General features: G+C 43.9%; 1 protein-coding gene across 4 annotated transcripts in view; it reads right to left on the bottom strand.

Moving 5' to 3' along the window:
• SGCD (sarcoglycan delta) overlaps positions 1-27,069 on the bottom strand; it is a 486,338-nt gene that overhangs the window by 69,217 nt on the left and 390,052 nt on the right. For all 4 annotated transcript variants that reach the window (XM_024214221.1, XM_024214222.1, XM_026659516.1 and 1 more), the window contains 2 exons: positions 17,158-17,245; positions 13,854-13,973 (listed from right to left, as the gene is read on the bottom strand). In XM_024214221.1, coding sequence (XP_024069989.1) covers positions 13,854-13,973; positions 17,158-17,245 — 208 coding nt within the window. The remainder of the gene's footprint in view (positions 1-13,853; positions 13,974-17,157; positions 17,246-27,069) is intronic.

Below are 27,069 nucleotides of genomic sequence, written 5' to 3'. Positions count from 1 at the left end.
CCTACATAGTAGGAATATTCAGTGCAAATTTTATCAAGGAGAATGTTCTTCTGTCTTGGAACAGATTATGTTATAAAGGATAAGGGGAACTAAAGGAATGTAATATGCATCTGCAAATGCTTTTAATCTTGATTTCAGTGTTTGATAAATGTACAGTAAGTTTCTTTATTAATCCCTATGACCTTTAATCAATATTAATCTAATGCCGGTTGAACCTTTTAGTGTCATATTAGTGTCATATTAATGGAGATACCCTATCTCCTAGAACTGGAAGGGACCTTGAAAGGTCATCAAGTCCAGCCCCCTGCCTTCACTAGCAGGACCAAGTACTGATTTTGCCCCAGATCCCTAAGTGGCCCCTTCAAGGATTGAACTTACAACCCTGGGTTTAACAGGCCAACACTCAAACCACTATTTATTTGAACACAGTTAAGGTAACATATTTCAGCCTGGCCAGTAAACCTGTATATGTGTTACCTAAACGTTTCCCTTTTTGTCTGGAATGTAGTACAATGTGAAAGCAAATACAAGAGAAACGTTAGCATTCTCCCCTCGGACAACTCCCTGATAAAATGCACTGAAAATAGTCTCCTGTGACTTAATATATATACTCAAAGCAGATGAAGAAGTTGAAAAGTATTTCTTCAAGAACAAAAAGACAGCTTAAGCTATTCATCACTGATCATTTGAATTTCCTGCCTAATAAAAGTAGATACAGTCTGAGTTTGGAAAACAAAAAACTAGTTTCTTTCAATGTGTCGTCTCTTACTGATTCCAGATTTATTGATTTTTCACACCTGACTTTTCCTTTGATACAAATGTCTTCAAGGATTTATGATGTTGAGAATATTAAAGCATTTATTCAATAATTTTAAATGAATGGACCTGAGCAGAGAGTATACATAATTTTTAGTTGATTGAAACATTGTAGTTCGATCGATGTATATAGAAAGATGTATTTTCCTTATCATTAATAAACTTTACAAACTGTATTTGATTTCTGTGAACCTGTTCCTACCACTTCTTCTTCAGCGCTGGCAACCCTGGTGCTCACATGTTTAGCTGATTTTCATGTGAAAATGTGGAAAGCTGAAAGCTTTCCCATTCAAGTCAATGGAAGCTTTGCCGTTGATTTCAATGAGCATAGGATCGAGCCCGCAGAGATTGGCAAAGGGAACATAGGAATAGTCTTTATAATGAACAACACAGTAGATATTATGGGCCAGATCTGCTGCTGATGTAAATGAACTATGATAATTTACACCACTTGGGGATGTGGCCCATTTTATCTATGAAAGAGCATAGCAATATTCGGTTTGCTAGTTCCTAACTTGTGTCAGCTTATCTATCATAGAATCATAGAATATCAGGGTTGGAAGGGACCTCAGGAGGTCATCTAGTCCAACCCCCGGCTCAAAGCAGGACCAATCCCCACCTAAATCATCCCAGCCAGGGCTTTGTCAAGCCTGACCTTAAAAACCTCTAAGGATGGAGATTCCACCACCTCCCTAGGTAACCCATTCCAGTGCTTCACCACCCTCCTAGTGAAAAAGCTTTTCCTAATATCCAATCTAAACCTCCCTCATTGCAACTTGAGACCATTGCTCCTTGTTCTGTCATCTGCCACCACTGAGAACAGCCGAGCTCCATCCTCTTTGGAACCCCCCTTCAGATAGTTGAAGGCTTCTATCAAATCCCCCCTCATTCTTCTCTTCTGCAGACTAAACAATCCCAGTTCCCTCAGCCTCTCCTCATAAGTCATGTGCTCCAGCCCCCTAATCATTTTTGTTGCCCTCTGCTGGACTCTTTCCAATTTTTCCACATCCTTCTTGTAGTGTGGGGCCCAAAATTGGACTCAGTACTCCAGATGAGGCCTCACCAATATTGAATAGAGGGGAATGATCATGTCCCTTGATCTGCTGGCAATGTCTTGGTGTTTGCGTCTACAGAACAAATCTAAATAATGCAAGTGATCAGGGCCGGCTCCAGGCACCAGCTTAACAAGCAGGTGCTTGGGGCAGCCAAGGGAGAGGGGCGGCACCTGCGGCAATTCGGGGGCGGCAGGTCCCTCGCTCCCTCTAGGAGCGAAGGACGTGCCGCTGAACTGCTGCCGCCGCCGATCACAGCTTTTTTTTTTTTTTCCCTTGGGGCGGCAGAAATGCTGGAGCCGGCCCTGCAAGTGATTCAAGTAACTAGATTGTTTCTACACAATAGTGGAAGCAAAAAAGAGATACTAAAATATACATAGCATTACCGCCTATGGTGTCCAGGGACATTCACTAAACGTATCACTACAAGAAGTCTTATGTCACAAAAGCACTTTCTGTCACACCAAGGACCGAGACACTGAGCTGCTGTATTTCAGTGTGACAGGAGTCAGCCACTGTATCTTTAATACCTAGACGATAGGTGGATGTCCACTCGGGAATAACGGCACATCTGCAGAACACAAGCTTGAGAAGGTGTGTTGTGTGAATTTGCATGTGTAGGGAGGGAAGAAGTAGGCTGTGGTAACATTGAAAGAAAAAGGACCTAGAACTACTGTTCCCGTCTGGAAGCTATGTCCTGACATTCCGGCATCTGAAGTTCTGACTGTTCCCTGTTGGATATAACCATTCCATTAGCATAAAGGACATTGACTGCCCTATTTCGGCTGAGACACATTTGTCAGAAAGCTAATAACAGCAAAGGTATTCAGGACAGGAACCACTGTGTCTTTCATACGTTCTCTAAAACACCATCTATGTTTATATCATTATGCTTATTACTGTAATTTGGGCTGCAGATCTGTATGTGAAAATCTTTGGGACGGGATAGAGGGAAAGATGAAAACCTTCAGCATATCCTATTCTTGGCTTTGCCTTAGTCTAAAATTTTCAGACAGCCATGTGTTTTGTTGCTTTGAGTTTATGCTGATCAATTAAGCAGCTATTTAGCAGGGGAAAGCACCCTGCTTTCAAAGGGTGGCTGAATTGTTGGGTCATCGATCTAGAGCAAAACCCATTGGAGCGAGCATTCAGATTTGTCCCTTAACCACCTCTGGGCATTTAAATTTCTTCCTTAACCACCTCTTCCATCTACATATGGCGTTTCTCCCAGGTGTCTTACATCTGCCTACCATTCTAGTGTGAGACCCAGACTATTCTACCAGTACCATTAATAGGACAATGTGTAATTTTGCCCTAATTGCAAATTAGGGCCAGGTCTGTCATACCCTTACTCACATGACTACCCCATCTGGACCAGATCCAAAACCCACTGAAGTCAATGGATAGACTCCGTAGATGTCAACTGGGTTTCGATCAGGCTCTGTATGAGTAGTCTCACTGAAGCCATTAGGAGTACTTGCATGAATGGGGCATACGTTTGTGTATAAGTGTTGCAGGATCTGGCTCTTTCTTTAGCCTCCACATTTGCCATTTTCAAACGCTCTGAAACATCACGTCATTGTGCTTGTTGATGGAGGCTGGATAGTTCCTAAATGGCAGTACGAGGATGTAATTTCCAAAAAAGAAATGCCCACTTGTGAGAGTGGAGACTCAGAAGGACGTACAATGCGGGAGAATTCTCTTACTCAAATCTGCGTTAGCTGTTTTTAAATGCGTGAACAAAATGCCAACGCTCTTGGAATGCTGGCTAACAAAAAAACCAAAACATAACACCCCTCCCCCCCAACAAACAGCTAGAAGGATTTGAAGGTGAGGAAGAAACCTCATTTCCTCCCTCAGCTCCATCGCAATTCATAGCCAAGCAGTTCAAATGGATCACCTTTTCTCATGCCTTTAGTTACTGGCGGACTGGATATTGATTTCTCATTGCATCCCTTTTTGCTTTGTTAACTGTGATTTTTTTGCACCCTAGTGATGCAAAGAAAACACATTAGAGCTTTGATAAGGCTCCAGTCACACATCTTTGTCTGACGAACAAAGGAAATGAATACTATTTCCAGCCGTAGTGCTGCCAAGGCTAAAATCTGTTATCTACACGTGTCATAATGTTTCATCAGTACCCTAATTTTTCTCTTTGTCCATTCTTCATCGCACGGATGGCAGAATGTGGCTCTCACTCCAAGGTTACATTATTAGTACTACTTAATGTCCTGAAGAGCGCAGTCAGAACTGGGCAGAAACTGAGAATGAGTGTTGCAGGCTCACAGCTGCCTCCTAAAGAAGTGGCCTTCCACCGTCTACAGCACAGTGCCTTGTTTTAATCGGACACAACCATCTTTTAGAGCTAGCTACTGGAACTGCGGCCGGGATGCTTCACCTCAGGAATACACACGCACAATCCTCTCTATTGCAGCACTGGGACTCAAGATTGCTATTTGTCCACACACACAGCATTTCCGTGGACATAATGGTGAGAGCACAAGGTCCATTTCATTTTGACTTGTACCAGACTTGAAGCTTTGCCTCCAAAGGTGGGAAACTAGTGCTACTGCTCAGAGTGCCAGGCAGACTCCGGCCAAAAGCCATTGTGAACGCACAATTACCACGGCAACGTTTAAGCAGAGGTCTTGACCCGAACATTTTAGATAGAAACAAACAGTCCTCAGAGAAGTGCATATGATAAAAAATGACTATAACTCATAAGATTCTCCATCTCATTTTCCATCTCCACCTGAAAGGTCCTGAGTTTATCATTTACCGTTGCTATAAAAGTAACTGACAAGCAAATAACTTTGTGGCTAGTATTCATAAAAACTCAGCTGTACTATTATACTCATTCTGCTGTACAAATCTCAGCTAGCCCAGTATGTAAAGGATATGCCAAGAATTTACTAAAAGTGCAACGTTAAAAGAATCAGGAAGCTTACTGGTTCCCTATCAGGCTTGGACAGAACAGTAGCACCTCTTTTGTTCCTCCCAGATCACGGCAACACAAGACCTACTGAAAATGTTTGAGGATGCAAAGCTGTTGAGACAGCTGGGATGGTTTACACAGAGATATTAGTTCATCACATTCATATTAAATCATGTCCTCTTCCTGACCAAACTGAAAAGTGATGAAGGCAATGCAAATTCCTTTTTCATCCTCTCTTGGGTAGTGGCAGTCCAATACTTGTGAGCACAAGGTTGCAAATCCAAAACAGATTAAACCAAAAACAAACCTTTGGTTTCAAGTGATAGTTCTGTGAGGCCACTACGCAGAGAGTTCTTTAACCAGAGGCATGCCAGGTTATGTTGCTTCCCATTTGTATTACTTATTAACTAAAACCTTTACGGTGTTAATACATTTCTCCTGTAAATAACGAAGTACAAATGTGCTTTTGGAACAAGTGACTATAGACCTATTAATAAATTAGCAATTACATTTCAGCACCTGGGTTACTAGACACATTAGTGAAATCAAACCAGCAGGAAAAACTGCTCCTAAGAACTATGATCCCAAAACAGAGAATGGTCCAGAAAGCAAGTATGGTTAGCAACATCCCCAAATTCTGTATACTGATGCTGCACTTCATGGTCCACATGGAATTTACCATGGGCCCCCCACTTCGGGCCACAGAAGGATGTGAGAACAGTAGAACCATTGCAGTTTTGCTACACAGACATAGCTATGGGAGAGGAGACAATGAAAGGGGACAGCTCAGCTCCAAGGGGGCTCTGACTTTCCGGTGTGTACGGATGTACTGTGGGCAGACTGAGATTTGGGTCAAACTCCCCTGCAGAAGAGCTACTGCAGTCATGAGCCTGGGAGGCTGAAGGGGCTGGATTCCATCCCACCATAACCTTTAGCTGGGCTGTGCCATGGGGAGAGGGTTTGACCCAGTGTTTAGAAGTAGTAGCAACAGTAACTATTTATATTATGGTAGTCACATTTGGGACTCCATTGACCGGGGGACAATCTCTGCCCTGGAACTCATATGTTTTATACAATAGGGGCCTTATGCAAAGCCTACTGAAATCAAAGGAAACTCTTAGATGCCTTATTAGTGATCTTTGTCATACCACGAGAACCACCAAATATGGCACATGTGAACAGTGACTACGTCCCACTGCACCTCACCCCGACTCCCACACATCTATATCGGCACTTCCTCTACAATTCAAAACCAGAGACCAAAACAGCCAGTATATTGCATAAGCACGCTCCGTATTTTCTTGTTTTAAGATCATCTCAATTCAGCTGGATTTCCAGCAATAGTCAGTAAAAGAAAAACATCAATTCACTTTCCAGCATAAATATTAATCACCAGAGTTCGTTGGCAAGCTTTCCTGAAAACAAACTTTGAAATCTAACGTCCAAAAAGATGTCAAGGCCTTTGGGAGAACTGATTCTAGCATGTCATCTGATGTTGTTTTAAAAGGCTAAATTAAGCATCTGACCACAGTTTAATTTCTGTAAAAACTCACACTAATTTAAATTGCTTTAGATTTAATTAAAAATGCTTTTGTATAGAGATAATAATGTAACTCTGGTAATTAGTATCAAGTGGCATCTAGAGGGCATATTTAAAAACTAATCTGGAGAATAAATAGAGCTAATTAACACTTAGAATAATGCTTTATGATTATCCTTTGTTTATAAATGCTATAATGTTCAATGTGTTGCAAAACGAAATTGGTAATTAATGTATATCAAAGTTATTTTTCAATGTTCTTTTATTGAAGCATCTCTCAGATACAACATTTTTTAGATTATCATAATTCGTTTTATTTCAGAGGGGAAAAAGGGGAACTGGTTACAGCACAACATGTGAATTTAGTTAGGGCTGGCTTGTTTCTCCTTCCACTGTTCAGAGTGTGAGAGTTTATGAGCCCTTGGGAGATTCCCGAAGGAGCTATAGATTGTGTCTTTTTGGCGCATGCCAAGCTGTACTCTGTGGGGGAGGATATAGGGAACCCTAAGCTGTCCTCCTCAGTGATTTCTGCCACGTGGCACTCAATGAGGAGTGAAGTTCTACTCAGCGGGAGTAATGGTGGCAGATTCTGCTTCTTATGGCTCGATTGTGAAGCAAAGCCATACCCGTAGTATAGAAGATGATCCAGTGGTTAGGGCACCAGCCTAGTAACCAGGTTAAATTCTCCACTCTGCCACAGACTCCCTGTGTGACCTTCGGCAAGTCACTTCGTCTCGCTGTGCCTCATTTGTAAATGGGGTAACAGCCCTGCACAACCTCACAGGGGTGTGTGAGGATAAATGCATTAAAGATTGTGAGGTACTCAAATATTATGGTAACGAGGGCCATATACATACCTAAGGCAAGGAGAGACAAGAGCGGTGTATGGCTGGGCCATCCCAGGGAAGGAATAGTGGCTCAAGGAGATACACTTCCTTCATTGCTCCAGAAGACTAGTAAGATATTTCTGGGCTATAGCAGCAACCAATTACTACTCCCCATCCTGGCACCAGCTAAGCTGTCCTGGCTGATGTGTTGGTGGGCCAGCACCAAGGTTCTGCCCATTCCCTGCTCCTGCCTGTCCACCTGTTCTGGGCACAGGGAGCAGCAGGTGGGCAGTACCTCTGAGCCCTTCATACTTGGACACAAGGTCTGGGTAATCTAAGGGGGATGGTTTCTTGTTTCCTTTCCGCCTCTTTGCAGGCATGTGCTCCAATCCAAAATCTAGCCCTCAGTGGTGCAGTTCAGACACACTAGCTTGCTGATGGAAAAAGGTGGTTGGTCCATTGCAAATGTTGCACCGAAAGTATGGGCCAGATTTTCAAATGAGTTCAGCTCCCATTTAGGCAACTAAATGAAGTAGTCAAAGCGCTCAACAGCCAGCAGCTCTCATTGTTCTCAACAGGAGAGGGAACTCTCTCACATAGAGAGGTTTCAAAAAAACATTTGGGATTATTTAAAAAAATGAATAGTACTTTCTTTGGAGTAGTCCTGTTAAGTGTGAGAAATGGAGCCGGGGAGGGGGCATCAATCTGGTCCTGTGTGTTTTGAAGGGTTTAAAATGCCCATAAAATAAAAGTAGCAGCTTTCATTTTGTAATCTGCAAACACAAATTGTAGAAGTTCAAATGCCACCTCAAATACAACATATGCCCTCCTGGTACCTGTTATAAAGTTCTGTATTTCAGATCTTCGATCGGATTTTTAATGCTTTGCTAATACTGAAGAAGTCTTTAAGAATTCAAAGCAGAAAGCCAGTCTCAAAAGAAAACATCACTCTTGTCATTTTAAGGCATTGGCACTGTTTTTCAGAACCAAACTGGAAGAAAGTACAAACGAAGACACTAATTATAAATAATAAGATTATGTGTCCAATAACTGCTGTGCTAACCTCTCCAAAATGACTTTCATGCTGGATTGCAGTCCTACACATCCTGCAGTAACAAGGACACGTACAGCAACAAGAACATGTCAAGATTATTTACATAGAGTAGATAAGTGTCAACAGAGAGACACCAACAGCCCCTGATATCTCAAAGTGATTAGAGGACTTTGCCTCTATGCAAGTTGGACTAGCTTCATGTAAGGACCGGCGGCACTTGAACCCAGGCCTGCAGTGGTACCAGGTAACCAACATCCTCATGCTGCCACCCAGCGGCTTCTGTAACCTGGCCACTCCCTGCAACTCGCAATTTGCAGCGGCTCCACACCACAGAAAGTCCCATCTCAAGTGATCTGACTGACAGTTGTCTTAGCGATCCCTGATTGGCTCCTTGATCCTATACAAGACCCTGGGGCATAGCAGGATGTGTCCAGGCAACAGTGTGGATTCCCACTTCTCTGCCTCTGAACTCCTTGTACTGACCTCAGCTCCAACTTGGATCCTGACTCCCAATCAACCCCCAGAATCCCAACATTGACCCTCAGCTTGATTCCTGATCCTGTCTCTGACTCTGACTTTTGGCTTGACTCCTGACTCAGACCCCAGCTCTGACCCCAGCTTCAGTTCCTGGCTCCCAAGCTTCTGCCACTAGTCCTGTCTACCTCTGCCCAGGGTCCTGACAATTTGCCTGGACCCCCCATATAACCCATGGAGAAGGCTGGCTCCCGTGGGGGGGGGGCATGGAGGCAGAGGGCTGCCCCTTATCCGGCATGTCCCAAAATATATTAGACACGCTTGAACAAGTTGACAGCCCCCAGGAAGAACTTCCGACATTGCAAACACAACAGGTGCAGCTGTCATCTGAGAACCCCGTCGATGCAGCTCACCTGGATACACAGCAGAAATGCTGCACGTGATGGGTGGTGCAGTACACCACTGAGAAGCAGACAGCGTGAGACCACCTGTGTGTGGGACGAGAACACTGCGCTCCATGCAAACAGTCCCCCTCCTGGGGCATTTCAATTGAAATCACCAAAAGTTTAGGGGGTTTCTCAACCAGTGTCGCCAGCTGTTCCTGCTCTGCTCTGGTTCCACCCCACTGACCAGGCCAAAGTAGGACTCATAATTAGTCTCCTGATGGCAGAGGTGCTGGATTCGGCTTCACCCTATTAGAACGACAGAGCCCAACACTATCAGACTGGGACACCTTCTTCCATGTCTTTCCCTCTATCTTCAATGACTCCCATCAGGCTTGTTTGGCCAAAGCAGCCCTGTGAAAACCATGGCAAGGGCAGGGAACAGCCACCTCCAATGCCTCCCACTCTAAGTATCTTGTCTCCAACACAGAATGGAACAAAGCAGCCCAGCTCTACCAATTCTGGTGGAGAATTACATGAAGACGTCAACGATGAGCTAGCTCATGTGGAAGCCCCGACCAATCTAGACGCCTTCATCAACCTCACCATACGCATTGACAAAGGTTGTGCGAGCAAAACGAGGAAGGGGGCTGTGCTGCCCCCTCACTGGCATTCCCCAATGCCTGTCTCCATTCCAGTCCCACACCCCATGCAAATCGACACAGCCCATTGTCATGTGAACTGTAAGGAAAGGGAGCGCCACCAACACCACGGCTTCTGTTTCTACTGTGCAATCTGGCTATGCCCTCACCGTCTCTCCTTCGAGGCTCTCACACTGAAAAAGTCACGATATCACCAAGCCCGGTCCCAGTAAGGAGGGCTGGCTTGGGCAGGCCACAGGGTATCCATCCTGCTGGCTGTCCCCTACTTCTCACTGAAGCATGTCCAATGCACAGCGAGCCCAAACTGCATCTGCAAATCCAGATTTGCCTGCATGTCCCAGGGAAGCCCCAACAAATCCCCACGCAGTGGGTGCTCATGAACTCCAGGGCTGAGGACAATTTTATAGATGTTGATATGGCACAGACGTTAGCTATCCCCGTGCAGCAAAAAACAGCCTTGTGGAGACTATAGATGGCTCGCTCCTGTCCTCGGGCCCAGGAACAGTGCCCCTGGAAGTTGTTATCCACACCAAAGAGAAATCCTATGGCTCGGAGTGATCTGCTTGGCCCACTTCCCCCCGTGATGCTTGGTGTCTCGTGGCTGGCCACTCATGACCCACACGTCCTTTGGCGTGAGTGGAAAGTCAGTTTCCACTCCGAATTCTGTGAGCAGTTTGCTTGTGTGCACCACTGGATGAGTCCTGGCCTCAAAACATACCACTCTAGCTCAAGTCCAGGTCACCTGCACTCGGGACCCAGGCTGTGGCCCAGCTGAGACCACTGTCAGGGGCTGATTCCTGCTCTTCCCACCACCAAGTACCATGACTACATGGATGCTTTTGAGAAGAACGCGGATGGCCTACCAACACACCTCAACTAAGACAGTCCGTCTAGGCTGCAACCTCGGACCAAGATACTGGTTCTTTTGCAAACTGGACCACCGGTGCCTTGGCCCATCCTTGATCGGGCAGGTGATCAACATTGGGACCGTTCTGCCCAGATCCTTCAGGGTACACCCCATGTTCCACTTATCTCTACTGAAGCCAGATGTGGACAACCCCTTTGTGAACTGAATCCAACTGCCTTCCCACACCCCCAGTTCAGGTCCAGGGTCACGGCGAACATGCAGTCCATGAAATACTGGACCCTAAAATAAAACATGGCTCCCTCTGGTATCTCACTGACTGGGAAGGCTACGGTCCCAAGGAGCGATCCTGGGAGCCGGCGTCCCAGGTACATGCACCAAACCGCATGGCGGCCTTCCATGCAGCCCAGCCAGACAAAACCAGCTTGGTGGGGGCACCCCAAAGAGAAAAGGGTTAAGTAAGGATCCCTGGGACTTGGACCTGGGCCAGCAGGGCTGATAGGTAACCAATATCCACACACTGCCACCCCCCTGTGACCCACAATCCTCAGAGGCTGCACACTACAGTAAGTTCTGCCTCAAGTGATCCGACTGCCAGTGGTCTTAGTGATCCCTGACTGGCTCCTAGAAGTGTCCAGGCAACAATGTGGATTCCTACTTAGCTGCCATCACTGTCCTGCTTCTCTGCCTTTGAACTCCTGGAATTGTCCTCGCCTCTGACTTAGATGCTGACTTCCATCGATCCCCGGAGCCCCAGCACCGATCCGGATCCCTGGTATTGACTCCCGGCCCAATTCTTGATCCCGCCTCTAGTTCTGTCCCTCGGCTCGAGTCCGACTCCTGCCACTACTCCTGCCTATCTTCATCCAGGATCCTGACCCTCAGGTCCTGACAAGAATATTGGAAGGAATACAAACATACAGTATAACACCTCCTGGTATGCTAAGCAGCTGTGGCAACCACTTTTTGAGACGCAGTTAGCTTACAGAAATGAGGGCGAAAAAAATCAAAGCCCAACACAAACGCTGAAAATGTTGCAGCTCAAGGTTACTGAAATACTGTACAGTATAACCTCAATTCTCCTGTCCCCGTATCTTTTCTTCTTTCATGTCTCTGCCTAAGCCTGATAAAACCTTGAGAGAGATTTTGCTGCAAACATAAATAAAAATGCACTCTAGCATTAGCAAGCTCCCCACGCCTTAGGTTCCAGTGACTAAAATGAGGCATAAACTCAAACTGATATATCTAAAACTCCTGCTGGTTCCTCCAGAGCAATTCAAGTAAATACTAGACAAATATTTTTCGAGCTATGTCATCTGAAAAGGAGTATTTGCAACCTGTGGAATACTTTTTATCAGTTAATTATCACTTTGTTTGACCAAGAAAAATGGTCTAAAATATCCTTCTACTCTGAGATCTCCAGGAGAATACTTAGACTGATCAGCTCCTGAATTCATAAGAATGGATTTGATCAAATATCTCTGAAAAATGCAGTGGAGGATAGGAGACTTGTGTTCACAGCCTAGCTTTGTGGTATATATTCTACTGCTCTAAAACTGCACATTTGCTTTAATGGTCAATTTTTAAATTTTCTTATAAAAAAGACACACCATGAAGTCTGGAAAGCCTCATATTACAAAATCCATATAAACATATATATATTCCATACAGAAAGTGATAGATATAGATAAGTATATTACAGAGATATGTGGGTTGTTTTATTTTTTAAACAAACACTTAAATGCTCTTTTTTCTCAATTAAAAACATCCTCCACCCAATACTCCTTTGCAAGTCTACGATAACCAAACAGCAAGCACCGTACTGGAAGGCAACAGATTTAGGCTCATAGACTGTAAGGCCAGAAGGGACCATCATGATGTTCTAGTCCGACCTCCTGTACATGGCAGGCCACCGAACCTGCCTAACCTCTGGCTGAGTTACTGAAGTCTGCAAATCATGATTTAAAGACTTCGAGTTACAGAGAATCCACCATTGACACTAGTTTAAACCTGCAAGTGACCCGGGCCTCATGCTGCAGAGGAAGGTGAAAAACCTTCACGCTTCTAAAGGGGTTACAATCTATAACTACCGGTATGAGAAAAAAATGTTTAAAAATTATTAAAAACACCTCAACAGTCTCTTCTCCACCTAACTGAAATAAGCACAAAGGCTGCTCAGACATTCCACCACTCATACTCACAAGCTAATGCCAGCGTAAACTTTGACAGAAGGACCTGGTGCAGGAAACTCTGGGGAGTTAGCTGATCCAGGCTGCAGTGGCATAAAGAGACAAACCCCTGGTTTATAGGGGAGAGGTTTTTCAGGACAAGCACAGCCCTCAAAGTAAATGAAGCGGGTCAAAGAGGAGGAGCAGCAGAGGGATGCACCAATTCGGTGGCTTCCAACAGAGAATCCTGCCAGTAGGACTCCTATAGAGTCTGGTGGGAGTTCAAGTTACCCCGACCTACCTTGAATTACTGAAGAACTCCAGTGGAGGACAACAGTGGAGGGTCTGGCTGCCTGCCAAGGGGGTGAATCCCTTATTGGGTCTAGTGGATTAAGCCATGCCAGCAAAAAAGCCACACCAAGACACACCAAACTCTCATATGGATATTAAGGAAAAATTAGGTAATATAAGATAAAGGCTCATAGAATATCAAGGAAATTAGTAAGGAGACTAAAAATACGATGTGGGCAGCAGTTCTTCTAAAAATCGTATTGCTTTAGAATGAATGTAGGGCTGGTGAAAGGGACCAGATCAACAGGACTGGAGCCCTCTATTTATTCCCAGGACAGTGACTGTGGCCGTGAAAGCTCCCCCACGCTGCCCCATCGTCATCCTTCATCTTGGACCCAAAGGATTGAGCGGTTAGCTCAGCCTCCAAAATCATCCAGTGTTTGGCCTCTCTGCTAAGCCTGCCAAAACTAGTTATTTACTTCTCCAGTGAAGCTGGATTGCAGCCAGCAGTAACTTATTATGAAGGCTAGCCAACAGCCATCAGATGGCAGCAAAGGTCAGAATCCGCTTGAGGCACATGGAAAGCAAAGATGTAGGTGCAAGGCAGTGAGTCCCATTACCAATCCCATGAGCAGGCCAGTCTCCCAAGGCCTGATCCAACAACCCCCACTGATGTCAACAAGAGTTTTGGTGTTGACTTCAAACCGAGCTCGACCAAACTCTTAGAAAACTTTCAGAGAAGTTTAGATCAGTTTTTAAACAGTTGATTTGTCTAAGAGCTGTTACCTAAAACTCTCAGTCTCTCTGCTCCCACGACCACTTCGTTGTCATCTGCAGAAAACAGCAATTTTCCAGAGAGGGATTTCACCTCGAATTTTTGGCTGTGTGCTTCCACTGCTTGGGGACCTAGAACGGGAGAAAAGATTTAGCCCATGTTTTCTGAAGAAAACCATACGGTACTTTTATGAATGTAACAAATCTGAGTGTTGAGAATATCCCAGTAACTCTGCATGTATGATCTACAATTTGATAGACCACAGAGAGATTTCTCCTCTTGAGAGTGTGACTTGTCCTTAGGAAAGGGTAATGACATGATGTTTAACCCGCCCTATCAAAATTACCATGATTTCTTTCTACGCCTTAAATGAACATTTGTTGACATTACAAAACCATCAAGCAACGTGTCACAACTGAGAGTTTCTGCTAAAGAAAGACCCAGGCATGAAACAGCAGAGAATGTTACCGGCCCTGATTTAAGTGCATTGGCACAGCTGTACCAGGTACCAAGCTTTTTGCAAGGCGTGAGTGTATGAAAAGGAGGAAAGGAAGCAAGTCCAACATCTGCCCTTTCTTTGCTTGGCTCTCACTTCCATGTAAATCAAATTTACCCCGAATAAACTGATGCTGGTATCTGACACGCTCCAATCCAAAAGGAATATAAAAATCAGGAACAAGTGCTTCATTTTGAACTGTAGCCTAATGGCCCGTTCCACTGAAATCAACAGGAGCAGATGAGGTACAGAACTAAGAGTCTGATCCTGAGAAGTGATGAGCATTTTCAAATGAGCATCCTTCAGGATGAGGCCCTAAGTGACTGGCTTTCCAGTGTGTACAAGACAAAATAAAGGGCAGTCACCTTTGACATTTCAGAAAGTTTTATATGCGTAATAGTTCCCCAGTATTTAGCTCTTATCTTAATACTACTGCTGTCTCTTGATATGCTCTGCAATCTAATGCTGAAAAGTCTGTGGTGATGCTTTTCGTTCCAAAGCCTGACAAACATTCTCTGCCCTCGTGGCCATTCCATGCTGGTCTGTGGCTCAGCAGTGCAAGGAGCTGACCCTTCTGCCACCTGACCTGGACTCGACTTGTAAAAATCACCACTTCACATTCCTCTCCTACCTACCCCACGCCACGCACAACAAAACCGGATGGATTTGCCACTGCTCATGGCAGATGATCAGCCCCAAATGTTTCTCTCACTGTCTCCCTGACTGGTCTCACTTCGCAGAAGAGAAAAGAAACGACTCTTGAAAGGCCAAGGTTTTTAAATGTGGGCTCAAACATTGTGTGCTCACAATTGCTTCCGCATGCAGTTGTGTGCACTAGCATTTATGCCAGCGCTGCCTGAGTGCACAAACCATTAACTGTGTGCACAATGGTGGGCACAGAAGGTAGAAATTGTTTAATTCTGTGGAAACACTAAAGGATCCTGCAAACCATTCTGAGAAAATCTCACAATTTTTGGCAGCTTTTAGGTTCAAATTTCTCTCTCTACCTACCCACGACTGCAACGCACTCAATACGGGACTACATCTTAAGACCACTTGGAAACTGACATTGGTGCAGAATGCAGCACCTGCCTACTAATCAGTGTCACACTGAGATCTCACATCATCAGCTTTCCATGAGCTGGCAGCCTGGGAGTTCTCTGTGTGGAGTTCCCGATGTTGGTTTTAACCGGTAAAGCCCTATGTGGAAACCGGTTCCCTGAGAAGACAGCCTCGCTCTGCATGCCACTCCACCTCAGCTGAGATCAGCAGAGTTGCTTAAACTGGAAATCCCTCAATTTAAAGAGATGGGAGCAGCTGGCAGGGTGTTCTCTATGAAGGCCTCGCAATTGTGGAATTCTCTTTCCCACTCCTCATTAAAGAATTTGTGTTTGAGACATGCTGTGTGATCCCAGCCTTCTTCTGAGGCATATAAGGGGGATGTGGGCTGACGGACACACAGGGTGCTACTATATTGGATTATGATTACTGCTGTCATCAGGAGTTGGTTTCTAACCTATGGAGCAGGAGATTTTTAGAGTAGTTACATTTAGGTTCAGTTATATTATGTGGTATCATATAATTTACCATGACTTTTAAGTGTATGCAAAGATACCCAGAGCATGTGATGGGTGTTGATTGCAGCCTTTATACATCAAAATAAAAGTATTTGGGTATTTATGTTGCACTGATCCCCGTGGTGAAGAAGCATCTGACATTCCAAGCCAAACAGGCAGGCAGCAGTAAGTTTATGATCTTTTCCAAAAGTCAACCTCCAATGCCTTCACTAGAGCTTGCATCTCTACTAGCCAGTTTGCTGTGTTGGGTCTCATTTCAGTGCTGGCATGGTGTGTGCTTTGTGTGTGCGCGTGTGTGTGTGTTACAGAGTTGCTGTAACTTCTACTAACGGCCATCTAGACACTTCCAAGGTCTATCAAAACAGAGTCACTCAAGTGACACAAAGATTCCATGGGAAATAAATGGCAAATGACCAACAAAGTAAACAAGTTCCTTTTGAAGGGCAGAATCTGGGAGCTCAGGATTGAATTTATTTCCCTCCTCAAGGCAATTTTCACATGCGCCTTAAGTCATTGGTTACTGAAGCTGGTTATTTAGCACTGTGACTGGAGGTCAGGTGTTACATAAGCCAGCCAGACAATCCAAACTCATGTAGAAACAACATGTTTTATGGATTATCGGCTCCGCCACACAGCAATACTTCTCCCTGGCCACAGACTGCTCTATTTGTATATTAAGCATTTTACATGCTGTGCTCTCGACACAAATCACCCATGCTCTCAAAGACACACCCGTGCTGTGGATTCCTGAAACATTGGTTTCCCCATCAAACATGAAGTGCTAATGCTCGCACGAATAAGGGGTCTTTAGCAGCAGAAGGGGCTTTGGGTTTGGAAAGCAGTCAATTGCAGAGCGCATGTGCGGAGCTGCTGCTAACCAACAGAGTTCTAGAGATCTTAGGCCAGTTAAAAGTATCTTGGGACAATCCTGTGCCTGTTACAAATGAAATGTCAGGGTGAATATTTTCTTCCTGACCCTGAAGTCATACAACTATCTGGATTGACTTTCAAATGACAATGATTTTCTGCTTCCTTATTAGATATGTGCAGCCAGCTTCTTCTCCAGCACAGCTCTAACCTTCTTATCTTTTGTTTCTACAAAGTGGAGCTAACTTTTAACTTGTACTTTACTAGAAGCCTTAGCTATCCTCCTCTCTACTGTTTAATGATAATAAATTATCCCACAGCACAGGGTCCTTTACGTCGTCTTAATTCTTTCCTCTGGTGTTTTCTCTTCCTTACCTGTTACAAGACGAGTAAGGACTTTAGTCTTCTCATTGAGAATGTTCACTGTAACATTTCTGGCAGATTGGAAGTACAATGGATTGCCCTATAATAAGAGCACAAGAGAAAGCAAATGAGAAGGGAGCTTAAAGAAGAACACTCTTGAGAAAGCCTGTAGGATGTGTGTGCTCGGCCATGGGTGCTTCTAGTTTCTCCTGAGCTTTGAAAAAAGGTCACAAAGTTAGAAGCCTGTTTGAAGTGCAGGTAAGATACTTGTGTCTGTGTGTGTTAGTTTGTGTTCAGATTGCACCCTGCATCAGAACATGCACCAATGCAGTGGCCGCGCAGTGGGTGTTACATATCCCCACCAGGGTCCAGGGACAGGAGAATTCTGATCTGACAGTGTTTCACACCCACAGTGCATTCCCTTTGCACAGGCCTAAATGATTAATCCCACTTCCCTCTTTACCATGGATACTGCACTGAAGTCTAATCATGCTGTAGGAACTGTCATCTTTATTACTGGTGTAATCTGACCAACCTGTTATTTAAAAACATTTGTGCGAGGTGAGTCTGGTTTGAACTTCCCAATGTTTTAGGGTGTTTGGCTCTGGGGTTCGGGTTGGTCCTCTCCTTAGTTACTGCAGCATATTTGGTAATCAAACCTATAACATCTGCAGAAAACGCCAGATTAAATGAGCAGGTGTCATTTTGTGAGTGTGGTATGTGTGTGTGTGTGGGAACATGTGTGTTGTGTGAGAGTGGGGGGGGGGGAACCGGATTAAAAGAGATTTTGGATAACATTTTAAAACGGTTTTTGTTCTCAATCCGCTTATGAAGCATCCCACACATCCCATTACGTAGCCTTTAAATACATCCCACGGTGCTGAGCACTCTGATCCAGATTCAACGCATTGATTTCAATGGCGTTACACAGCTGGATTTGACCCTCTTGCTTTAGCTCACAGGCTTTTGGCCATTCTTAAATATTCCATTTTCAAGTCATCGGCGGGGAAATAAATAAAGACATAAATAAGAGCAGCCATTGCAATGTGGGAACGCGCTGGCTCCCTGGCATGGGCCTGTTCAGGTACCCTCCCCACACAAGGAAGCCAGTGGAAATCAGCTAGCTCCTTCTGTCTAGAAGCACAGGCAGGGCACACACTAGCCAGGGCTCTCCAACAGCTTCTCACTAACAGCAGCCACAAATCACAGTCTCGATTTCTCAGTGGTTGCGGGTACCAAAGGCCCCAACAGCGTGACCATAGCTCAACTTAATGCACTATTTCCAGAAGAGTGTAAGGGGGAAATTCATCAACGGCCTAAACCACATTAACAGTTAAAATTTGCACAAGAGCAATAACAAGAACAACAGTTCTGTGATTCCTTTTATCTAATGTACTTCCTTAGATGCCCAAATCTTTTCCCTCTGAAGACTGTTTCAAAGGCTTCCTTGACTTCAGTGGGAGCAGAACAGGGACCCTGCCGATCACCATATATTTCCTTGTCCCCCAACCTTGCAGTCTGTAGCATATCTGACATTTAGATAGCACCTTTCATCCACAAGGCTCCCAAAGCATGCTACAATGCACATACAGGATGGAATTTTCAACAGCGCTCGAGCTCTGCTCCCACTGAAGTCAGTGGGAGTTTTAGCACTGACTTTGACAAGAAGAGAGTAAAATCAATTTCAAATAGCTCATGGAAATCCCACCCACAGTGATCACTTAATCAACCACTGAAATGCAGTCACATCTGGGGTGGCAGGCTGCAGCCCCCTGCATTATTGGCAGCCAGCACCTTGCAAAGCAATGGGAGATGAGGACACTCGGGCCAGCCCCTTTCCTTAAAAATATTGCCATGGGACTTCTATGTGGAGCAGACAGCAACCCATTATTAAGGTCATATCTGGAAACAGTCACTCAGCATGAAACCCAAACAGAAAAGAATACCATGTGATTTATCTGACTGATCCTAATTAAGACACCCAGGTTAAATTTTGAAAATTCCCAATTCAGCTATAGAATAAAAAAATGCAAAAGTATTAATGAAATAAACTTGAATAATGCATGAACTGGAAGAAATTCTGATTTGATTAATGGATATTCCACAAGCATTAAAAGAGGTTACCTTTGTTGAATGAATTGTGAATTATTCGCTTTGTTCTAACCCAGAGTCTCATTTTCCTTGACCTAGTAGTGGTCATAATTCTATATAAATGATGTCGAAATAGCTACAGATGTAAATGTGATGTCACAAATTCAGTATGATAGCTTCCCTTCTGCCTCAAGTAGAAAGAAGAAGGGTTGTAAAGGAACAAGCCCTCATTAAAACTCAATGGGCCAGATCCTGAAGTTCTTCCTCAGGCATAACTCCCAGTTAAGTTGTTTTCCCAGAGTAAAGGACTTCTGGGTTGGCCCATAACTTTGTAAATGAGCAAACATGGTAAGAAGAATTACAGAAAACAAATGAAGTATAATAATAATCTGGAGACTTGAGCTGATTCCAGTCTTTACTGTCTGACCTTGGACAAAGCATTTAAGTTCACTGTGTCTCATTTCTCTCATCTGTCCGATGAGGACAAATCATTCTCATCCACCTTTGAGATGTGCTTGCAGATCCTTAGATGAAACGTGCAAAGTATGTAAGTACCAAGTATTACATTTTATTTCTAAGACAGCAGGTCTGAAACATGGACCCAATACAAAAGAGAGCATCTGAACGAAAACCAGGGAACGTCTGAAAGTTTAAACAACAGAGCATCTCCATCTAAACTCCCCCAGAAAGGAAAAGAGTAAAAGGGCACTGCCAATTCCTTTTTATTATTTTTTCCCATTTTACCCTGAATTATTTATGTTCCACTACCAAGGGCCTAGAAAGAAATATTGATTCTTTCTCCTGTATTTTTAATGGAACAGAAATAAACTCAGCTGCACTTTATTATTTCCCTGTTTATGCCTTAGCATCCTCAGTGCCCTCAGCAGGGACCCGACCCAAACAGCTCTTGAAATCGCGTTTATTACTATTGCAAATTTAAATTTCACACTGATTGAAGGTTGGATTTTTTAAAAAGACAGATGTCTAGAATCCATACGAAATTATAGCCATCGATGACATCGTAACCATTATAACCACATTATAAACAAGGCAGGTCACATTGCTGACCTATCCCACTTGACTGTTGTTACTGGAGGGATGCAAATAGACTAAGCATTTTGAAAAGGTTAGCATGCCTTTCAGTCTCCATTAAGGTAGGAAAATAGACCGAAGAACTACATGACAGGCTTGGTTTCAAACTCCATTACTGATTTGCATAATAAGATGCTGTAGAGAACACGACTAGATAAGCTAAGAGGTTATGCCCACCCTCACCAGAGTATATTAGAGAACACAAATGCTGATCCTACTGCAGCTGTGTAGTTCACTGATTCAGATCTCTCTTCGTGTGGCTTTCAGAAAACTAAATTTGCTTGATGGAAGACGCATGCCTTTATTAGTCTATAGGGAAGGAATATTTCAAGCATTTAATGTAATGTCCGCTCACATTTCCGTAACTCTCTTTCCATTTGGAAATGAATAAAAGGCTAGAAAAATATTCCCTGCTGCTGGAAATTGTGCACACTTTGCATCCTGTGTCTTTTACTTACACACACAATAACTCAATCATCTCTCACACAAGGCCCTTCAAAAACTTTTTGTCCCCTTTTAGAAATTCAGGTAGGATCCCCCAGCTCTTTCATTAACCAAAGTGAAATCAAATGTTAGTGACTTACTTTTTTCCCATTCTTAAAACAAGTAATTAATCAGGAAATGGGATTAGGGAAAAATTCTTACATTTTTATTACTATTTCTTGTTAACATAGTCCAACATTAATTCCTCCAATGCACTAGAGCATTGGGAAATATAGATTGATATAGTATCATCACCTCAATAAAAATAATTATACATAGTTTGGGCTTCTGAGCTTCAGTCCACACTAGAATAATGCTCCCATACATGGTTCTGTAACCTACTGAACCTAAATTTAGAGTACACGGGCCAGGTCTGACTATAGTCATAACAATGTAAGTATGAGACACACTGAATCTCTAAAATACAGTATGAAGCAGCTCTGGAAATGTGTATTTCATGTCACAGCCCAGTTCTGTTCTTTCCAGGTGAATACTGATAAAGAGACGAGGGCCTGATCCAAAGAAAACTGAAGTAAATGGAAAGGTTCTCATTGACTTCAATGGGCTCTACATCTCTTTAGTGTGTTGGAAAAAAACAGTGGAAAAAAAGCTCTCTGTATCTCCAAGATGCTTCATCTAGGTTTTTTGGAGCAGTCAAATTAAAGGTAAAATACACCTGGTGTTGCCATTCCCGTAGCATTATGATCTACACGATTTCAGGCTATGGCTTACCACTTTAGCTTCCTGCAAAATGTCTGAGAGATTATGAAATCTCCAGCATTTCCCCCATTTGTTCTTCCTACACACAATCAAACATGTAATGAAAGTTATCAGCCAGGCCCCTGAACAACTCTATGTCTTGACGTTCAGCCCATTTGCCAACATTAGTTCTATCTGTATGCCAAGACCTGGGCACTCTAACTTTTGTCTCCTTCCATCTACTGTCAGCTCATTTGGGTTATTGTGAAGATGTTGCCAAAAGCTGAAAATCTTAATTATCCCGTAGCACTCACTGGATTGTACAATAGCCTTTGATTTAACTTTCTTTGCCCATTAAATCAGCATTCATCTCCCCAGCAGCACTATTTTACATTTTTGTTTCTTTTACGTGATTAATTCCATCAGACGGCTGGAGAATTGAAGGCACGGGCTTGCGCAAACCTCTCTGGGAGCAGGATGCCATCGCTTCCCCTATGCATGTTTTCATGTCTGCTCCTGACGGATTTCAAGTATTCTCCTTGTAAAACATTTAATGAATGTTCCATGACAGGATGCTTCAGTTCCATTTCAGGGGGCAAGTCTAGGATGGGATTTTCAAAGCAGACTACAGAAGCAGGCTCCCCACCTACCCATTTTAATGGAAACTAGGTACCTAATTCCTTAGACCCCTTGAAACCCCCAACTCTAATCCTTTTCTCTAGCAAACATAAAAACTCCATCTCCGACTCCTGCTCTGCATTACCACCCCCCAATGGCGTAGCACTAACACAAATGTTCATGGACATGTACTAGTAGATGCCACAGATACTCAATTTATTAAAATATGGGGACATATGCTACAGGATATAGTATTTGAAAGGTGCAACAAATATGTCAATACAATATAGTTTGTTTCCTAACTAATCAGTGAGCTATCCAGTAGAATATATGAGATTTTGCAAAAGGTATCGACTGATTGTTCAGAAGGCTCAATACATGGCAAAATGAATCATAACACTTTGCAGGTGCCTTTCGCTGACTCACTTCTGAACAGATTCTAAAAGCTCCCTGATCAAAGATTACACCACCTTGACTGACAGCCTTGATGCACAGCCCATGCAATCCAAACCTATGCTCTCTTTAAGGGAATTAGATATTTTATAGATATTTCCTTGGATTAGTTTTGGGGGATTATAAAAATAAGTAGAAAATCTTATTATATTTTAAGAGGTAATTTAAAAGTAATACATCAACATCAATATTTTTACAGTCAGGAAGGTCAAAAAGGAGTACAGAAGTTCCCCGACTTACGCAAGGTGTTCCGTTCCGGCACAACTTGCGTAAGTCGAATTTTGCGTAAATTGGGAACGTATCTCCGACAATTACGCAAAAAAAAAAAAAAAAAGCTTATGGAACTTTATCCGTAAGTGCGGATTTCCGTAAGTCGGGTTTGCGTAACTTGGGGAGTGTCTGTAGTTTAAATTGGATCTAGTGGAGCCCACGAATCTGAACACGAAGTGCTGGAATAAGTCAACGTGAAGCGGGGAGATAGCTGTGTTACCTCCAGTCTTGCAGGACTCATGAGAAAAGTCCAACACAAAGCCATGAACCATAGTGGCAGCTGGCAGCCTGTGAGCAGTGCCTGTGTCACTACCATACCTCTCGCTGAAGTAGAGAAAGGAAATGACCTGCTATGTAAAATCATATCAGGATTACTGGACGGGAAAAGCTCATTTCAATAGCCCTCCCACCTGCCTGGGGCGATCCACTCCCCCACCTGCAAGGGGAGAGCTCTAGAAGTCAGGAAGACTGGTCCTGCTCTAGATCCAAAGGGGGGGGGGGGATCTATTCACAAACAGACCACCCAGACCATCACCAGAGTGGACTTATTCTGCACCTGACCCAACCACCCCACTGCCTGCAATCACAGGGTGACCTACCTGTCCCCATTGCTGCTGCTATGAGGAACAGCTGACAGACAGCTAAGCAGCAGTTCTGCAGAAAAGGACCTGGGATTACAGTGGATGAGAAGCTGGATATGAGTCAGCAGTGTGCCCTTCTTGCCAAGAACGCCAACGGCATATTGGGCTGCATTAGTAGGAGCATTGCCAGCAGATCGAGGGAAGTGATTATTCCCCTCTATTCGGCACTGGTGAGGCCACACCTGGAGTACTGTGTCCAGTTTTGGTCCCCCCGCTACAGAAGGGATGTGGACGAACTGGAGAGAGTCCAGCAGAGGGCAACATAAATGATTAGGGGATTGGGGCACATGACTTACTAGGAGAGGCTGAGGGAACTGAGGTTATTTAGTCTGCAGAAGAGAAGAGTGAGGGGGGATTTGATAGCAGCCTTCAACTACCTGAAGGAGGGTTCCAAAGAGGATGGAACTAAGCTGTTCTCAGTGGTGGCGGATGACAGAACAAGGAGCAATGGTCTCAATTTGCATTGGGGGAGGTCTAGGTTGGATATTAGGAAACACTATTTCACTAGGAGGGTGGGGAAGCACTGGAATGGGTTACCTAGGGAGGTGGTGGAATCTCCTTCCTTGGAGGTTTTTAAGGTCAGGCTTGACAAAGCCCTGGCTGGGATGATTTAGTTGGTGTTGGTCCTGCTTTGAGCAGGGGATTGGACTAGATGACCTCCTGAGGTCTCTTCCAATTCTAATATTCTATGCTTCTATTCTATGACAGGGGAGCAGGGAGCATGATGGATAAAGAGGTACCTAGCTAAGGTTGGGGGGAGTGGAAAGACTGATTGTTTTGGATGCGTGGAGAGTGTGGAATTGATGGATTTTTTGGTGGTAGTCATGGCAGGGCAGAATGCAGCACTGCTGGGTGAGCACGCAAGAGAGAATGATAATACCACCTCACTCTTATATGCAGCTTTTCATCCAGACATCTCATAGCACTTTACAGGAGAAGAGTGTTTTACTCAGGAAATATTGCACACATCACTGACTGAGGCAGAAATTTTTTGAAGGAGCCATATGTTGAAATTTTGGCAGCACATCACAGCTCATAATGTTCCTATGAACCAATGGTCGGACCAATGACATGTGTGAGCAGCCACTAAGTCAGTTCTGGGTGGAAGAAACACAGGGTAAGTAATATATGCCATACTCACATGTACGGTATATGCTGCTGTCTCTCTATCTACCAACTTCTCGCCTTGCCTGGGCACGCAAAAGAACAATGCCCTAGATGGCCACTGTTCCAATTCCATGCAAAATGTGATGAGTATTATGCCATTCTGAGTGAGAGGTGATTGTTCACACTTCTGCCTACTCTGAAGTGGCAAATAACCACTGCCTCTAAACGGAGAGGAAAAGCAGTATTCTTAGAAACACTTTCACCTGCAACAAGAAGGGGAACCTTTTCCAGTGAAATCTCACAAAAATGTCACCTCTGTTCACTGTTCTGAGTGCAACCAAGTCAACCAGTGGGTGCAGTATGGCGCACAGCGTACGTTAGCAGAAGGGTGCACGCTACTTCTTTTGGATTCCCCATCCCCCTCAGCCATTCTGATCTACAGTGGAAGGCTGGCTTTGGAACCTGATTGTGGTCAATTTCTCACCTTCCTCCTGCCGTGACTCCAAACAGCACGGGTGGAAGTTTGCCCACAATACCCTTGGTGAACAAATTAATCATGTGGCTAAATCTGCAGCCGTTACACTGAAAATACATCCCTTAATGTTACTTGAACACATATTTTGTTGTTTAATCACTGAGCCTCTTCTGTTCTTGACTTTGTCCTTCAAACAGTTGAACATGATGTTCATGTAACTAAATGCATTTTCTTAGCAAAATTTCCAACTTGACAATGTCAGCTTTTCAAAGAAGAATGAACATGATCTGAATTGATAATGCCGGCAGACGAAAACAAATGTTATACAATGTCCCAGTACATGCCATATTTATGTCTGAAGAGGGTGGCTTTTAGGAAGGAAGCAATAGGTTTAGCATAGAGGTAATAAAATGTATTCTCTATCCTTTTCCTACTATAAACAAATCTTTTTCGGAAGAGAAACACATCCATCCCATGCAGCTGGGATCAGTGTGGAGCTGGTAAACATTTTGACCTGCAATTGCCACTGTTACGTCTAAGTAAGTATGAGCCTTTTCTATGTGAAGTATCTGTGATGAGCTGACTCAACATGCAGCATGATAGCTTCATCCTTTTCTTTTCTTCCCCCCCCCCCCATCAGGTATTTCAATGTTTAAAAAAAAAATTCCCTCTTCCCCAGACAAGGAAAAGGTATACACGAAAGATACAGTAATTTTTACAGGAAGATACGTTTTGAAGTAGAATGATGGTCAGAAAAATTATTATGTAAAAATAACATCGTATCAGAAAATAGAACCAATTCCTTTGTGTACAGCCGCTTACTTTATTTTAGTGACAAAAACAAATTATATACTACCTGTTACTCCTATAGCCAGTTTTCTGGTCCATAGCAGCACTTTACCTCTCAATCCATGACTACTTAGTTTCCTTGATAGCTTCTTGCTGGTCAAAGGCTTTGTGAAAGACCAAATACATTATGTCAACCAGTCCTTCTTTATTCGTACCTTGCTGACTTGCTTAAGGAATCCTAGTAGATTGAAGAAGCACAATTTTCCCTTACATACACAAGGCTGATTTGTCCCTATCAGTCTTTGGGGTTTCCCATATGTTTGAGCAGCAATTAGAACCATGGTACCTCAACCTCGACTGGAACCTTTGGACACTACTACAATACAAATCACCATTATCCTAGCACAGTGGTTCCCAAACTTGTTCCGCCGCTTGTGTAGAGAAAGCCCCTGGCGGGCCGGGCCGGTTTGTGTACCTGCCGCATCCGCAGGTTCGGCCGATCGTGGCTCCCAGTGGCCGCGGTTTGCTGCTCCAGGCCAATGGGAGCTGCGGCACGGGCCGAGGGACGTACTGGACGCCGCTTCCAGCAGCTCCCATTGGCCTGGAGCAGCGAACCGTGGCCAGTGGGAGCCGTGATCGGCCGAACCTGCAGATGCGGCAGATAAACAAACCGGCCCGGCCCGCCAGGGGCTTTCCCTGCACAAGTGGCGGAACAAGTTTGGGAACCACTGTCCTAGCATATCCATGTAGGTGTTGACCCTTAGTTTCAAATGCAGAGCCAGATTCTGCCTTTAGTTATATCTGTGAAACCTCAAAGAGATTACACCAGGAGCATTTGGCTTGTATGGCCTTTATTACTGTTGCCGGTGCTAGATCCAGGAAGAACGCAGCTTGACTGTCATATCCTAAGGAGAGTTTGCAGGGTTGGCAGATGGAAAAAAAAATTTACTTATAAACTGAACATATTTGTTCTGAAAGTTATTGAAAGGTCCTAAACATGCAACCACCAGATGCCATTTTTACAGTCACTTTTCAGAGCAGAATGGCAATTTAATTTTCCTGGAGTGTTAATCCTGAAAGCATTTAATTGCAATCTTGAGGTTTAGGACAAATCTTTCTCAGCTTCTTCCTTATTGCTTGGTCTAATAGCTGTACGTTTCCAGCTGTTAGAAACCTGAATTATAATTCAATATTCTGGGGTGAAAT

Source organism: Terrapene carolina, unplaced genomic scaffold (assembly GCF_002925995.2).
Source record: "Terrapene carolina triunguis isolate 2854851 unplaced genomic scaffold, T_m_triunguis-2.0 Scaffold629, whole genome shotgun sequence".
NCBI lineage: Eukaryota > Metazoa > Chordata > Testudines > Emydidae > Terrapene > Terrapene triunguis.
The sequence above is the reverse complement of the archived record's forward strand: the minus strand, read 5'-3'. Positions and strand labels throughout refer to the sequence as shown.